This window comes from Musa acuminata, chromosome BXJ3-8 (assembly GCF_036884655.1).
Source record: "Musa acuminata AAA Group cultivar baxijiao chromosome BXJ3-8, Cavendish_Baxijiao_AAA, whole genome shotgun sequence".
Classification (NCBI taxonomy): Eukaryota; Viridiplantae; Streptophyta; class Magnoliopsida; order Zingiberales; family Musaceae; genus Musa; species Musa acuminata.
In genome coordinates, this window is record NC_088356.1 from 10153399 (window position 1) to 10170334 (window position 16936).

Below are 16936 nucleotides of genomic sequence, written 5' to 3' on the forward strand. Positions count from 1 at the left end.
CAAAGAGCATTATTATAGTCGAAATTGAGATCAAGGCCCATCTTGTTTCCCTGCAAGTGCGCTTTAACCATAGAAGCCATCCATCATTACCTCAACTTCTCACGTTGATAAGCTCCGTGCAAATAAGCAACCTGCACCAAAATAAAAGTTTCAACTCCACAACACATGCATCATTATGAAATGGTCCTCAGAGATGCTCATCGCAAGAATCATGTTCCACAAGGCAAGTTGGAAGTAATTTATGATTCCTGAAAACGAGTAACATTGTCTTGATCAATCTGAAGAACAGGTTCTTTTACAGGGGATGCGTACAGATTCTGGTGAACAAACCACAGCTTGGGCAACCGGTATGAACAGCAATCGATACCTCGGAGCTAATCCAAGCATGTTTGAAGAGCTTCACACTGAGCCAAGGTAGGCACGCTCGAACAAATGAGTACAGACACAAGAAATGTTTGATCATAATTTCGATGCATGATGAAAAGTAAACAAGAAAAGTTTTGTCAATTCTACAACAGAGAAAGCACAAAAATTACTTGCTTAAGCATACATATCATATCTTTAAATTTCTAGGTCGAAAATAACAACAAGATTCTGTACGGTGTTGCTTTAGTTGAAGATAGAACGGGAGAGTCGAAGCAGAACATTGTTCTCGGTTTTCATTCCCCAAATAGGTGAGACTCGGGTTTGTTGTTGTACCATCGTTATGTATCGAACACTGTCAACAAGATTTCATTATACCAACTGGATCAAGTATGGACAGGAGATTCCAAGCATACTTGTCAATAAGAGTATGACCAAATCTTTAACCGCCTTGTATCAGTAACAACATGGTCAAAAACAGCATTAAGAAGCACAGCGGCTAACTCTTAAAAGACATCTAAATTTCAACTCATTGTGGTACAGTGAATAGTACTACTTTACACAAAACTCCCTCTTGTTCTTTTGCTTCAGTCTTTTTCCCATCTTTTTGCACCTAGGACAGAAGGATTTCTACGAAGGTGTTGATCCAAAATGGTGCCATGAAACAGCAAAGAAAAAGTCATGCAACCGGGTTCAAGGTTTATGTCCAAGTTGAGTTTAGACTATTTTTATAAAACAAGTGATGTTTCTAAATTATTTTTGTACTGATTTTTCAGTAAAATCAATCTCTCGGCCTATAAGGTAGGTCTGTATTGACCATCCTCAAGCTCCATATTGAGGAAAGCCCAAATCTATTAAGATATACTGCATGTGCTAAGATATCCTCCATGCTTCAAGCATTCTCTAATAAAGCACAAGTATTATTAAGATAATCTGGCAGAGTAGACATTATTAAATTCTCCTAGATCCAGTATCATTTTTGCAGCTAGCATAACAGAAAATGACAAATGAAATGACACAAAAAAAAAAAAAAACACAGATACATCCTAAGCACAAATTTGATCTTGAACAAAGTGAGTGCAACATTGTTCTTGTTTAGATTCCATCAATTGTTGTTATTCACTAAAAAACCAGCAAATGGATATTCCATGATGGTTAACAATCAAATAACTACTTTGCTTTGAGATATTATCCTATCACCTATTTCACTTTAATTATTATGTTATTCTCTGTGAATTGTGAACAACAAAAATTTAAAAAATCAGATATCGAACTTTGACATTCAGATACAAAGAATTTTAAAGCGATGGTAAAAGTAAATAAAACTTTTAATGTAATATTAAAGTCATATGGCACAAGAAATCTTCAAGAACAAAATATCATCTCAGCCTATGCAAACAGCCTCTACATATTACGTATTCAGTAACTACATTTCAGTAAACGAAAAAACATAAATATGCCATCAGTTTAAGCATTGATATGTGTAATAAAAAATTCAGGATATCTGCATATTTAAGTGCCATTGCTGTGATTCACAGCCAAATAATGATTTACAAGTGCAAAAGATGCACCACATAATAAATCCTATACGATCGACCAACATATGGAATCACAAAGAACTGAGGATCAAATGCGGTCAGTATAAACTAGGCACCATATTCATCAAAAAATTTCAAACAATAAACATCCCTGATCCCTGAAGTATATATGCAAGCACATTTACGCATTCAGCATGCCAATTTCTAAAATAATATGCAGACCTTTTAGTGGGAACAAATAGCTCTAAGTCTTTGATAATAAATAAAAAAATAGAGAGACCCAGACCGATTAGAAATCTTGAGCCCTGGCCGAAATCACTAAGAGGGCTCGGTGGCTGCTGTCAATCTGCACCGGCACCACGAAAGACACCGCCGCAACCACCATTCTCCCTGTCCACCACAAAATCACGTATCAGAATTCAAGTCTGAAAAGATAAAGAAGGATGACCATCGAGTTAATTACATAATAGCTACGTTCGAACGCCTTCTTCTTTACTTTTTGCGGGCGCACCCAAATTGACGCGTCCCAGGCGGACCTTTAGTCAGGCGCACGAGGTCATCGGAACCCAAAACCACTCAAGAACTCGTCACGTGACATGTGGGGCCTACACCGGGCCCGTTACTAGGTGATGGACGCCCGGTCACGGGTCATCAGAAGAGGGGAAACAGACCGCGATGGCGTCGTACGGAGCGTCGTCGTCGTCGGCGGCGGCGGAGAATCCATGGACACCGCCCTATTGCTCGGTGGTGGCCGTAGACACGTCCGCCTTCTGCTACCGTGTCTGCTCCATCTGCGAGCGGACCCTCTCCGATACCGCCTCCAACTGCCCCGTCTGCAGCCGTCGGATCCCCAACGCCGGCTCGAAGCACGTCTACCGCCTCCTCGTAGTGATTTCCTCCGCCAAGATCTCGTCTTTCTTTTGCGTCCTCCCGAGAGATGGTCTTGCAACTTCTTTATTGCTGCGGTGGTGGTTGCTGTAGGTATCGGTTGGCACGGTGGACAGGGTGATGGTGGTGGTGTGCTTCGACAGGGTGGCGAGGGTGCTTATGGGGTGCTCCGCGGACGACTGGACGGACTTCCTGGGGGCGCATCCGTCGGCAAGGGAGAAGGTCGGGGAGCTGCTTCAGGGGGAGATGCTGAGGATGACGCTGAGCCGGTCGAGGAAGGGCAATGCGGAGCACCTGCGGGTGGCGTCGGTGGTGCCGCTCCGCGCCGGGTTCCGCCCCGTCATCGACAGGTTGAGGAGACTGTACGGGGTGGAGGCTGGGGCTCCGTCCAGCGGCCACCGCGGCTGTTGAACAAAACTCACTCTTGTAACTTGCAGTTTAAGCATCTCAATCTAAAGTTGTTTGGTGTGGCTGTGATGTTGGAACATTTAAATGTAGAACAGATGAAAAGAAAAGAACTACCTCAATCCAAGCTTTCGGACGAACTGCTAGATGTCGCTTAAAGGGACTCGAGGAGAAGTCATAGCACAGGCTGCCTTCACATTGCTTCCTAATATCATAATACTAAAAAGATGGTAGAATAATGTTAGCAGTAATGCTACAGAAATAACCTTAAAGTAAACAACGAGAAATAATAATGGAATAGTATATCACATTTCTAGCTATTTCGTGATTGAACTGACAATGGTGTCGCAAATGACATGACGCCAAGCAAGACACAGTCTTTGACGTTCCTGAAATGTTTTACACAGATCATCTCATTTCTGTTCATTGTTTGCTGAATGCCATGCAATATAAGCTGGATCGAATCTGAATGGCCTTTTATAGGACTAATACTGGGGTAGTTCAGCAGGCAAATAATGGTGGCATGCACAGTGTGAGATGTTAATACCACGACATTGTGCAATGTAACAAAAACAAGTCATTTCTTGTTAAGGAGGTATATTATACAGGTGAAAATGCACAGCAAAAGATAGGACAACAGGGGATCTAACCCGAGATTTAGTAACCATGGACACTCCAAAAATCATGCATTGTGGAGCAATTTGCAAGAGACACAGAAATGCATGCATTGAGAAACCAATCATGTGTATAGCCATTATGAAAGGTAAGCATATCAGATTTACCACAAAGTTTGATGGCAAGTTCATATGCTGGATAGAACATAGTGCTGATGCTTTTGTAGTCAGATTCCTTAATAATTCCCGTACCCAGTGCATAACCAGTGTATTGCTTTGTCCATTGCCAATTGCAAAACCCTGTACAACCGAGTAGAATAAGCTCAAGAAAGAGTAGATAGACTTTTCCTGTAGATCAAGAACAGCATAAAGGTCTACCTTCAGCTTTATATGAATGCCTTCTTTAGCATTATTCCCTTGATGAAGATGGCTGCAAAAGTAAGAACATTGTGCTCAGCATGCCATTCGCCGGTAACATAAAAGTCATTCATAATGATAGGAAGAACCGACATCGAAGGATAAAAAAACAACATATTCCGAGTGTTCAGAGAAAAAAGCACCTATTTAATCCAACTATCAACTCGCATAAAATGGTTGAATTTAGCAACTTATTTTTATACACTTGGATGAAGAAGTCCAGTGCATAAGGCTCCCATCAATCTTAACATGCATGCATTAACCATTCAACCATGAATTATCACAGTTCACAAACCCAGTCTGCGGTCTGGACGCAAGCACTCTTTTCACTCGGGTCAAATATTTCTGGTTCTGCAGGAGATCAATGATGATTCAACCACAAAGGCCATTTTAACAAGTAATGAAAGGTTGCTACAATTGGTTGGCAAAAGGAAGATAGAGATGAATCGAAGCCTCTGAGTGAGGGAGGCAAAGGCAGATGTTAGGCTTGCCTTTCCAGCCATCACCAGTGCCTAGTTTAGCCTTGATCTTGTTCTTGTCCTGAATCCAAGCATCTAGTGATCCAAATCTCTGTTATCAGCTAATGCCACTCCCTCAACAATACCCTTGCCAACAATATCTGATACTGCCTATGCTCTCGTTATCCCACTCTTCAACATGAATATCCATTTCGACTGCGCATGGGTGACATTCCCTTTTTGCAAGCTTTCGGCCTCTATAAGACATAGCAATGTACTCAAACTCGTTAGGTAATGTACTTGGACAAGCTGCAAACTTCAATGTCTCATTTTTCTTTTCTTCTTTTTTTCTGAAAGAAAAGAAATCTATTACTTAATCAACCTAAAACAGCCAATGACAGAGCCATCAAAAGAAGTGGACACTTCAACAGCAGATTTTTCATATCTCAAACAGTTATCTCCGTTTTAAAAGATCTGACATATTTCCCGGAGGTGGTTCAGACAGGCCACCCTGGCTGATCTGCCTGATTTCAACTTTCAAGAGATTGGATCACTGAACCAAAAAAGAAAAGAAAAAGATCAAGTGTGCTTCTGAATGGCTTAGATTAGTCCACCAGTGAGAAACAAGCCAACAGTAGTATCAAAGACAAGCATGAATCACTGTATAAAAGGTCCCAACCTTTGTTGATAGCCTATCAAAGAGGTGGAGGGTTGGAGCCAAACTCGACCTTTCTGCCCGGTGAGGAAGCAGATGGGTGCGTTCCAAGGTGGCAACTGCCAAGGTAAATTTGCTAAGGTGAAACACTGAGTCTTGCAAAAACAGAGAGGACACTGGAAATGTGCTCGGAAGGGGGTCTTGCTCTATTGCTCAAGTCAGCAAATCACTCCGAGATGGAGAAAAAATGCATGCAGTAAGGAATGCATTAATCTAGAGAGGAGGAAGAGTGTCTCCTTATAACCCTTTGAGGAAGCAAGTTTTATAGTGAGATAACTCCTAATTAACGGAGCCACTAGAATAAATTGTCAATGTACCAGATATTGAGGAACTAATCCACGCCTATGCCATTTTGATTCAGTGACGATGTAGTAGACGAGCTAAGTGGGGCTCGGTCGATACGAAAGATTGTCCCAGCGGGAGAATTATTCTGCCCGGTTTGCCATTTTGGTTTGATGATGATGTGGTAGATGAGCCAAGCGGCTATAACAAAATTTGCCACACCCCCGATGTGATTTATGGTTCACCCTTCACTAGTGAAGTTGGTAGTGTCTAATTTGTTCCTTATCACCTAACTTAAGCTCCATGTAACACATGATAAACCAGCATTAACTCTTTCTTCCATTCATTGGTTTCCATGAATAGCTACAGAAGAACTGATGTCATTACACTCTATTCCTTTTCTATGGATCACCTCTATTCTTTTTTCTGTGTAATTCATCCCCCCTTTTCTTTTTTCTGTGTGCATGAATAGGCAAAATGACCTTTCGAACAAAATTCAAGTTTAGAGAGAGTCAAACGGCATGCTTCTCTCATCCTTGATCAAGCATCAAAGATGAAAACAGCACATAGGAAATCAGAATGTTCAATGACATTAACCTGTCTAAACCATCTATTTATTGCAACTTGCAGGGATATATTGTCTGGTTCGAATTACTTCACACAAGTTCAAGTAATTAAAACACAAAAGAGAAAGTATGCCACAGAAGCCATTTTCAAGCTCTTTTCGCTTCAAAATGTCCTCTTGACTGCGCAAACATCAGCGGATGGTCAGATCCGATTGCACCTATCTCAAAACGCACAGCACAAAATACGTGCCGGTTTCGCATTTCCACACACGGCTTCGCCGGTGAGAGGAACCGTATCTTTAAATAATCGAATGAAACCGAAACCCTGGTCAAAAAATTCTTGCGGATTCGGTGGCGACCGCAGGGAACGAATCCGGTCCCAGAAGTGGCCGAACAAAGCAATTCCCGGTCAAGAAACCCTAAGAAAAAGATCCCTAAAAACAATCAAGCAAACCACAATAAAGAAGAAGAAAACATTCGCGCCGATCGCAATTACGCGTCGGTGATAGAAACATTCACGGTAAACTCGATGCCGAAATTAAGGGAAGAAACTAAACATCGAAGACGGAACCAAACCGTGCCATCGGCGCAGCTACTCCCCCCCCCCCCCACCCCCACCCACTGCTGTTCTCCGGGAGAAGAAACGGGTGGAAGCGTGATGGGGGGAGGAATCAAAAAAACAAACACTTGGTCGGCATTCTTCTCCTTTGACTGCATCCGACGGTTCCAATTGACTGCGAACGACAACTTCCAACCGTTGGAGCGCATCACGTGCATTGCACGTGTCACGGCCTATTCTTATTACTTGCTGTTGGTGATTGAAAAAGAGATATTTTTCGTTAATTATAAATAGGAATTCTTTAATCATAATAAACACTTAATAAAACATATATCCATCTAATGCTAAAACTTAATGATTAATGAGTCCTTTAATGTTAATTAATTGATCATTCAGTATTTAATTAATGTGATGTTTTATTTTTGAGTAGGATAAGTAACATCCTTAATATATTAAGAAACATCATCTACTTCCCAATATATCTTCCTCTAAAATCTATGAGTAACATTTTAATTTACATACTTAATATGTAATTTATACATTAGCACAATATGTATCTTATGTGCATTTTTTTCCTCGTCATGCTTCTATTTATTTTAGGAATTTTTATTTTTATTTGTGAGAAGGTGTATATATGTTTTTTTTTTTTGTATAAGTAAGCAAAATAAGTTATCTAATTTTTAAGTAAGCAAAATAAGTTATCTAATTTTTCATGTCTCTCAAAGTAAATCTCACTTTCTTTATAGTTTATATGGACTTTGTGTATGCTTACGAGAGTTAATTACATATTATCTTTTATAATTAGTTATCTTTAGTATCATAGTCCTTATTCTTTCAAAAGTTATATTGAGATCCTTATTATTATGAAAATGAAACATTTAACTCTACTTCTCCTCACACCGTGGGTTTTGCTAATGAAAATACCGCACTGTCACGGACTTAGCTAGTTTTGCCTAAGTCGTGCGGCACCCTTGTGTGTTCGTCCGCAAAGGTCAGCCTCCCCGAAGCCCCCCTCATTGTCCCTTAGGACCACCAAAAGAGAGAACGGGTTAGAGAGAACACCTCAATCGGGATACACAAGCAAACATCTCCGAAAAACACTTCATAGACAATGCAAATTACAAACAGACCTTACAAGCTCTGAACAGTGGCACAACAAAGGGAAAAATGGTCCATTACAGACCGAAAATCTCTCACATGTGTCCACATGACACAACCTTTATTTACAAGCCTAAAGAGGCCACCAACCCAACTAAAATGGGACTATTAAGCATTCGGCCGCCCCTCTACATGCTGTACAAGGCATGAACATGTCAAAAGACACAGACATACATAAGCATTACATCAAACACCTTGTTTAAAAGTTTGTCCGTGACATTCTCCCCCACTTACTCCTTCGACGTCCTTGTTGAAGCCTTTGTCGACACCGCAACTCCTCGCCTTTGCTGAGTCTTCAATCTTCTGCTCCAGCCACAATGTGCCTCTTGACTCCTTGCTGCTCTTCGCTACTGTTTTTGAGTAGTCGAACCTTTGATCCGCCATGCTGCTTCAACTCACCAATGACTCTGACTCTGGTGTGGGGTTGGCTGAGTTGTGTTGATCCTTGTTGATTCCTGCGGATCCCCCAAATGAAGGAAAATACCATCCTTACTGCGCTAGTCTCTCAAATTCCTCATGCTGCTTGAATTGGGTAGATGCTTGTTGGAGCTTTAACGAGCATCGTCTCGCAAACTTCTGAAGTTTTGGGTCCTTCCTCCACAACATTTGCTCATTGACTCTTCTTTCGCTTAGTTGTCACATCCAAGTAGGTTCGCATCACTTCCGCTTTCGATTGGCATTTCATTGAGAAATGAAGCGGACAATCTACTCTCAGTAACACTGATCACCGTTGGTGAGGATTTGACAACTATTGACTTCCATTATCTTCGAAGGGTCTTTGAACGTATGCAGAGCTCCTCTGCTGGATAGATAAGAGAATTGGGGTACTCGGTTTCGCCCATTCTCTTGAGAGTTGAGAAGGCAAAGGTTACTTGACTTCGCCCGCCTCCTCGAGGTTGTACTTCATGCATCGAGCTGGTTACTGGACTTCGCCTGCTCTTTGCTCACACTTCTGAAGCACTTGAAGTGTTTGCACTCCTTGCGTTGAGTTAGTTACTGTGATTCACCTTCTCAATGCCATCGAACTTCTGGAATGCAGGAAGTTTTCACCCCAACTTGGAGTAATTCTCTCATAGGTTTGGTCGCCTCGGGGATTGTACCGTCTTCTCCATCAACCCTGCCACCTACTCCACTGAGTAGCAAAGGTACAGCACCGCGTACTGTCTGCTTCGTTCCTTGGTCGTACACTCTTGCATGACCCGAAGTCCTTCACTTACAGCTATCTTGATGAGAAACTTGTTGACATCGGTCTTACGAAGTTTCTTGGCCTCTGCCCTTCAGCCTTGTCTCGGTACTTGGAGATTGCCTCTGCATGCTCCACCTCCTCGGCCCCTTTCACGACCAAGCGCTCTCCCTCCATGAGAGCAAGGGATCAATGACTTTCATGGAAGTCCCGCCTCTGCGGTACCATGGCGCTGCCATGCCCATGGCCCTACTATCCGTCGCCTCGCATTCTGCATCCCTTTTCTTCACGATCAGTAGATATGTCTTCGTGGCACTCCTCTGAGTCCACCTCCATTCTAACTGATGCTTGATTTTGGGTAGCTAAGTCCCTCTGGACTCGTCGTCGCTTCCTCGCCCCTTTCGACCCCCTGCTTCAACACCTCTGTGTTCTCCAAGCAGTCCGTTTGGTCGATGGAAAGACAGACTGCAACTCCCATGCATGGCCTCAGCCATCACGTTGTAGGGTTTGCACCGATTCTGTTCTCCTTAGCTTCCTTGGTAGCAACGTTCGCTTACTCGGCCTTGTCCTCTGACTTACCGGGCTCCCTTAAGCAAATATGAGCTCTGGAGCAGTCCAACTCTCCAGCTGCTTCGATCATACCTCTGCATGATCAAGTTCCTCCCATGGAACTCACTGGTACTTGCATTCGAACTTTTACCTTGGTGGAACCCAGCCCCCATATGCTGATGACCAAGGTTTTCATCCGATGCAAAATTCGATGCACGCACGGAAGACCCGCCTCTGCGGTACCATGGCCTTCACTCCTTGAATCCATAGCCCTTCTTGCCGTCGTGTTGTTCACCGAAGTGGAGCTCCCAGTAGCTCCCGATCATACCTCCATATGATCTAGTCCCTCCCGGGACTAAGTCGTGTGTATCGCATTGCCACGAACTGTTCCACCACGATCCGCTGCACCATGTCACCTCCTGGTGACATCTCCATTGCATTCTGATCCTTGTGGAATAAACTCGAATTATGAACCCTCCATGTGTGGCCTCTGCCAATACATCGCAGGGTCTCCTCCACCTTCGATTTTGTTTGCTCCTTTGGCAATCGACCTTCATCCACCCACTCTTGGGTCACACCTAGATGAAACACTGCTCTAGGACAGTCCGTCGCCTAGTAGCTCCCGAATTCCACCGACTTCACTGTAATTTGTGCACCATTGTCTGGATCCTGGGCCTCTGCCCCTACCAGCACAATCTCCACTGCGCACCGCTTCCTTCATAGCAACTCGAATAGCAACACTGTGGCATATTCTTCAAGAGTACCCGCCTCTGCGTCCTCTTGCCCCATGCTAAGACCTTCTGTACCCAACTTCGCCTCCGCAAATTGAGTTGCCTTAGTTCCTCCATCAAATGCTTCTCCGAGATAAGGTGCATATGCCCCGAAGCTCCATTCGTCTTTAGCACCATGCAAGATGAGTCCGCTCCATCAGAATGAAGGACCCATGGAACAACATGATCCTACTCTTGCCTCTGCAAGAGTTCATGTCCTTGACCTCTGTCTAAGGAAAGCACTGTGCCTCTGCTCCACGTTCCAACTTCTGTGCTGGCTCCCTTCATGCGGCTTGGGTACTTCGCCAAGTTACACCCAAGTTGCTCCGCTCCTCGTTTTTGCATTGAGTCGATGGTGGCCCTCGCGCCCACCATTCCACGGGTCAGCCCTCCCTTGAGTCCGATCTCCACATCGACTCCAAGTGTGCCTTCATTTAAGTTGCTTTGGGTCGCTCCCCCACTTGATCTCGCAATGCATCCACCAATGCATTCTCTCAAGCGAGATCATGCGACGATTCCTCGTCGCTTGCTCAATCCATCGAGCTTCGTGGAGTTGTTGTTTGTTGAGGTACTCCTCCTTAACATGTGAGGTCCGTTTCACATGATTCTCCCTCTGGAGAGCCGGGACTTATCCCTCCTGGATAATTATCCCGTTGGAGCAACATCTCTCTTCGTTTGGGAGACCACCATCCCCTTGGACTACTCCGATCTGCTGAACAAACTATGCATTGTTCTGCCTCCTGCAAACGCACTTGCTAGATTGCGACTCCCCGTCAATACAGCCCCCGCTGCACCCCTCAAGGCCTAGCAACATGCTAAACTCGTTGCGCACTTCAACCTCCTACGGACGTATCCTTCACATGCCGAAGAGAAAGTTTCAATGCTCCATGGCACCGAGTTTCGGTCGCCTTGGGATGGCCACGAACATTCCATCGTCCGCATACAATCCCATGCATGAGTACCAAATTCTTCGAGTTAGCAATTCCCCTCACCTCTGTGAGCTTTGCAGAACTCTTTTGGTCGTTGAGCAACTCATTCCACCTTGAATGGTCTCATCCTTTACCAAGCGCCTCGCTTGCCTTGAGCACCATCAAGTATGGTTGTCAACGTTGAGCCGTAGCTCAAACTCAGTCATCCCAACCTTTGTGCGCTCCACATTCTTCCAAGCTTGCCTGTTCTCGTGGTGCCTCTTGCGCGAAGGGTTGGCCATTCCTCTGAATGCCAATGTCAGATGCTCGCTCCTCTGAGCGACTCCTTTTCCCTACATCTCCATGCCCGTTTTCCCCCAAACGGTCGCGTGTGTGCTGATTGCCCTCAACGCAGCCCCGCTAGGTCCCCCACATTTGCATGCTAAGTGTTTCTATGAGTGCTTGTCCCGCTCTGATACCATCTGTCGCGGACTTAGCTGGTTTTGCCTAAGTCGTGCGACACCCTTGCGTGTCCGTCCGCAAAGGTCAGCCTCCCCGAAGCCCCCCCCATTGTCCCTTAGGACCACCAAAAGAGAGAACGGATTAGAGAGAACACCTCAATCGGGATACACAAGCAAACATATCCGAAAAACACTTCATAGACAATGCAAATTACAAACAGACCTTACAAGCTCTGAACAGTGGCACAACAAAGGGAAAAATGGTCCATTACAGACCGAAAATCTCTCACATGTGTCCACATGACACAACCTTTATTTACAAGCCTAAAGAGGTCACCAACCTAACTAAAATGGGACTATTAAGCCTTCGGCCGCCCCTCTACATGTTGTACAAGGCATGAACATGCCAAAAGACACGGACATACATAAGCATTACATCAAACACCTTGTTTAAAAGTTTGTCCGTGACAGCACGTACTCAGTGGCAAATTAAAGTGAGGCAGAACCAACATATGTTCAGTGATAAACTTTACAGTATTTTTTTTTATAAAGTCAACGGGCGTGAGAAAAAAATAGGATTAAATGTTTTACTTTGATAAGCATAGAGATCTTAACGTAACTTTTGAAAATATAGGAACCAGGATGTTAAAGATAGCTAATTACATGGAGTAATATGTAATTAACCCGTTTAATTGATTTGATAGAGATTTTGATGAAATTAATAAATTAAATTAGTATATATATATATATATATATATATATATATATATATATATATATTCTTCCAATTTAGGTTAGTTTTGGTGAATTCTCACATTCTATTTCGTATTAACAATCCTCATTTTACAATTGCCAATCCGTATAAAAATTATTTTTTATTATTTATGATCCTCTAAATATCAATTATTTTTTTCTCACAATCTTTTATTTTATTTGTTAGAATCTTAACCATATCAATATCACTTGTCATTCGATATCGCTAGCGATTAATAAAAGAAGAGAAAAAAATGAAAAATAACGAGGATATTTATATTCATCGTAAAAGTGTATCCGATGAATATTAAAAAAATTATAAAAATCTTGTATATTAATAAAAAAGGATGAAAAAAAAAGGAGTAAATCGTTTGGTCATCCAGCAATCCATCTCGAACATTTTATAAAAGTTGAAGTCATGTAAATAAACTTTTTTTTTTTTTTTGTTTCAACTATATTATCGAAGCTGTTATGTTGAATAGGAATATGAAATGCAATAGTGTGCTAATTTATGACAAACTTAACTTGGTTGGTGCAACGTCAAGCCTTTAGTGAAAGCGACTTATAGAGACATAGTTAGGATGTGAATGAGGAGGCGTCGATGACAAGCAAGCAGTGCCATGCACAGGACTGTGTGTCCCACTTCCGACTCTCCACGTTTGTCTCGATTTGTTCTTCCGTTTCCGACGTTATCACTCAATTAATCTGTTATTCGAACTTATATATCATTCAATTTATTTCTATAAATATTATACTGTAATCATATCGATATCACATATATTAACTTTTAAGCTCACCTTAATAATAAATAATTTCATGCGCTTAAATCCATCATATATATATATATATATATATATATATATATATATACAATCCATGAAGCAAAAGTGGGTGGGAGAAGCACTTCTAAGGGTACGGAAGCACAGAAGAGGATTGTACTGCATGCCACATGGGTTGTGGGCAACGTAGAGAGGTCGGCGTCATGGCCACGAGAACCACACTGTCGACGACGGACCAACTGCTGCATGCGGCCATGCTCTTGTTGGACCAGGTGAAGGAACGGGACGTGCTTGTGCTCTTTGCTCATGGAGCAGAGCAGATTAGATTCTTGTTCCCGTTAATTTGCGTAGTTAGTGGAAGGACGCGGTCATGGAGAAGAAGAGGAGGGGCTTCGGCGGTTGTGGCTTGATGATTGGCAGGCAGAACAACCGGTGCAAGGGGGTTCGTCTGCGGTCACGGCGGTGGGGACTCGGTCGTCGCGGAAACCATGGGGAGAGGCCCTCTGCGGTGCTACAGCAGGGAAAGCGACGGGTGTGAGAGTGCCGCTGCATCCGCTTCCCTCGAAACGTCTCTAGGAGGCATCATTACTTCCTCCTCGCGCTCTTACCTAATTGCCTGCTATTCTGTATCGTGGTTGACCGAGTGGCATCTACAGTGAAAGTTCATCATCGATCATCGATCTTTAACCCCGGTTTCATGTCTGTCCATGTGATCGGAGAAGAAGAGGATGCTTCTTCTGAAAGGAATCAATCACCAACCGTTGGGCATGTGAATGTTGAGGAAAAATTGCCTGTTTCTGCCTCCAACTCCTCGTTACGTCTTTTGATTTGTCAACATTACTTACAACTGCCGTTCGACCTCCTCAATAATTCATTTCTTCTTGGAGTTGGGGAGGGACCTCCTCCTCATCACTCCTCCTATATATACCATATGCAATCCCATGTCCTCCCTCCACCCAACCAACCCTTGCTTGTGTGCTCCATTACGCATGGCTTCTCTCGTTGCCTTCCTTCTCCTCCTCATTTTGCGCACTGCAATTTCCCAGCCCTCTCCGGGATTCCACCCGGGTTCTTCTCTGAGTCCAGTAAGATTCTACCAAGGTTACGGCAACCTTTGGGGTCCTCAGCATCAATCCGTCTCCCAAGATCAATACACTGCCACCATTTGGCTTGATAGCAGCTCAGGTCTGTTGTTCCTCCTCTCCGACTTGGACTTCCTCTCTCTCTCTCTCTGAATCCTAGACACCTTCATGTGGATGTAGGAAGTGGATTCAAGTCGAACACCGCATACCGAAACGGCTACTTTGGTGCTTCCATCAAGCTTCAAAGCGGCTACACTGCCGGCGTCAACACGGCATTTTATGTCAGTCATCCTTCTTGTTGTTGTTGTTGCATCTCTAGTCTCTGCTAATTGTGGATCATTCTGCTTGCAGCTCTCGAACAATCAAGCTTATCCCGGGTTCCACGACGAGGTGGACATCGAATTCTTAGGGAACATAGCTGGAAGGCCATACACATTGCAGACGAACGTGTACGTTAGGGGCAGTGGTGATGGTAGGATCATCGGCAGGGAGATGCGGTTCCACCTCTGGTTCGATCCCACCGCCGACTTCCACCACTACGGCATACTTTGGAATCCCGACGAGATCATGTGAGTGCGATTGCATTAACCACAACAGTCGCAAACTGGACTGCCTTCGATGGATCTTGTGTCTCTCAGATTCTTCGTCGACGACGTGCCGGTACGGCGGTACGCGCGGAAGACGGAGGCGACGTTCCCCGACCGGCCCATGTGGATGTACGGCTCCATCTGGGACGCGTCGTCGTGGGCGACGGACAACGGCAGGTACAGAGCCGACTACCGCTACCAGCCCTTCGTCGCGGAGTTCACCGGGTTCAAGCTCGGGGGGTGCACGGCTTCGGGGCCACCGAGCTGCCGTCCGGTGCCGTCGTCGCCCTCGGGCGGCGGGCTCAGCCCCGAGCAGTACGCGGCGATGCAGTGGGTGCAGAGCAACCACATGGTGTACGACTACTGCCAGGATTCCACCAGGGACCATTCTCTCACTCCCGAGTGCTGATCTCTATCTGCTGCCACTCGTAAGGGGGGATGATATATGATGAGCCGCCCTTCTACTCGTAGTTGAGGCGTGTGCGGGCGTTCGGAGTCGTCCATATATTGCGTTATTTTGATGCGTTTCCTGATCCGATCCGTCTAAAGTGAACATGATTTGAGTTCGATTAGCATCAATCGGGAACCTGATTTGGTTCGATCAAATCGAGCCATGCGCTTATTCTTAATCGAACATTTTGGATATTGCTGATATCATAAAAGCACACGTCGCAAGCAACTTAACGATCCTAACACAAATAAAACCAGCTTCTTTCTTATTAAGACGATCGCACGGACGGGGCATCGACTCGGACCAAAGCGAAGACATCGTCGTGGTATATCATCTCTCAGTCTTCATCGTCCTCATGCGGCGAAGTCTCCGGCTCCTCGCACGACGGCGACGTGAAGTAGAAAGGCCCCACGGTGTACTTGAGCATGCCGCGGTGCACGACGGAGGGGTGGTGGGGCCTCACCCCGCACTTGCCGCCGCCGAAGTCGGTCATGACGTTGCAGGTGGGATCGGGCGACGACACCAGCCTCACGGTGCAGTCCTCCGGCCGGACCGCCTTCCCGTACACGAACTTGCTCACCACTAGATCGAACTCGCCCTTGTCGTCGGTGGTGTCGCTCGTGTGGCACACCGCTCGCCGGCGCGAGTCCAGGCATGTCACCGCGACCTTCGCACCTGCATGGCCACCAATGAGAGAGAGAGAGAGAGAGAGAGAGAGGGGAGTGTGTGTGTGCGCTGATCCAAACTTCTTGACGATAAGAGGGATGCAGTCACAGTCATCAGACTGTTACTGCCAGGGGAAAAGGTTTTCCGTCATCGATCTACAACCGTCACGCGTGTAGCATTAAAAGGCTGATAGGGAAGAGAAGGTGCGTAGGAACGTACCTTTGACGGGTTTACCCTTCGTCCACTCGTTCCATCCCTTGGAGCAGTCCTGGCACAGCACCTTGCCATCGTAGTGTACGACCTTCACGTCGTCATGACCACGCCGGGCTTCCACCGCGCCCAACATCAACAAGGCTGCTGCAGCTACAATCACCGCCACAACCCACCCCTTCTCCATCTCTCTTTGATATCTCTTCTCTTCTGCGGATCGTGCCTCTTCCCTTCACCTTTCCGTAACCCTGTTCTCGAGTTCTTGCCTCGAACCTCTGAATTTTAATGAAACGAAGAGCGAGCATAGCCGGGGAAGTGAACGTGAGGCCGACTACTGTCGACGTGAATGCCAATGTAGAGTTCATGGAGACCAAAAATTCCATGAAGGAGAAACCATATGAAGGCTTGTCACGACTCGGTCACCCACTTCCCCCTCTTTCAACTCATCCACTCACCTATTTCAATGTCAAACCCGTATCTGCTTCCCGACTGACGTGCACGTCTCTCCAAAGTGGACAATGCCCTGCTCAAAATGCTTACCCTTACCTTCATCCAACACTTGGATGTCCAACAT

At 44.9% G+C, this 16936-nt stretch overlaps 3 protein-coding genes across 3 annotated transcripts; 2 read left to right on the forward strand and 1 right to left on the reverse strand.

Moving 5' to 3' along the window:
* The first annotated feature begins 2367 nt into the window (after positions 1 to 2367).
* LOC103994548 (uncharacterized) lies at positions 2368 to 3259 on the forward strand. The gene is made up of 2 exons (XM_009414908.3): positions 2368 to 2786; positions 2883 to 3259. The coding sequence occupies exons 1-2, from the start codon at positions 2577 to 2579 to the stop codon at positions 3198 to 3200; spliced, it is 528 nt and encodes a 175-aa protein (XP_009413183.1). The 5' UTR covers positions 2368 to 2576; the 3' UTR covers positions 3201 to 3259.
* An 11052-nt stretch (positions 3260 to 14311) lies between these two features.
* Positions 14312 to 15614, forward strand: LOC135645655 (probable xyloglucan endotransglucosylase/hydrolase protein 32). Its single transcript, XM_065164275.1, has 4 exons — positions 14312 to 14551; positions 14629 to 14729; positions 14800 to 15017; positions 15087 to 15614. Exons 1-4 carry the CDS (start codon positions 14356 to 14358, stop codon positions 15442 to 15444), a joined length of 873 nt encoding a protein of 290 aa, XP_065020347.1. The 5' UTR covers positions 14312 to 14355; the 3' UTR covers positions 15445 to 15614.
* Positions 15615 to 15725: 111 nt separating this feature from the next.
* Positions 15726 to 16669, reverse strand: LOC103994505 (pistil-specific extensin-like protein). The gene is made up of 2 exons (XM_009414865.3): positions 16372 to 16669; positions 15726 to 16161 (listed from the first exon to the last, which is right to left on the reverse strand). The coding sequence occupies exons 1-2, from the start codon at positions 16547 to 16549 to the stop codon at positions 15824 to 15826; spliced, it is 516 nt and encodes a 171-aa protein (XP_009413140.2). The 5' UTR covers positions 16550 to 16669; the 3' UTR covers positions 15726 to 15823.
* Positions 16670 to 16936: the final 267 nt, after the last annotated feature.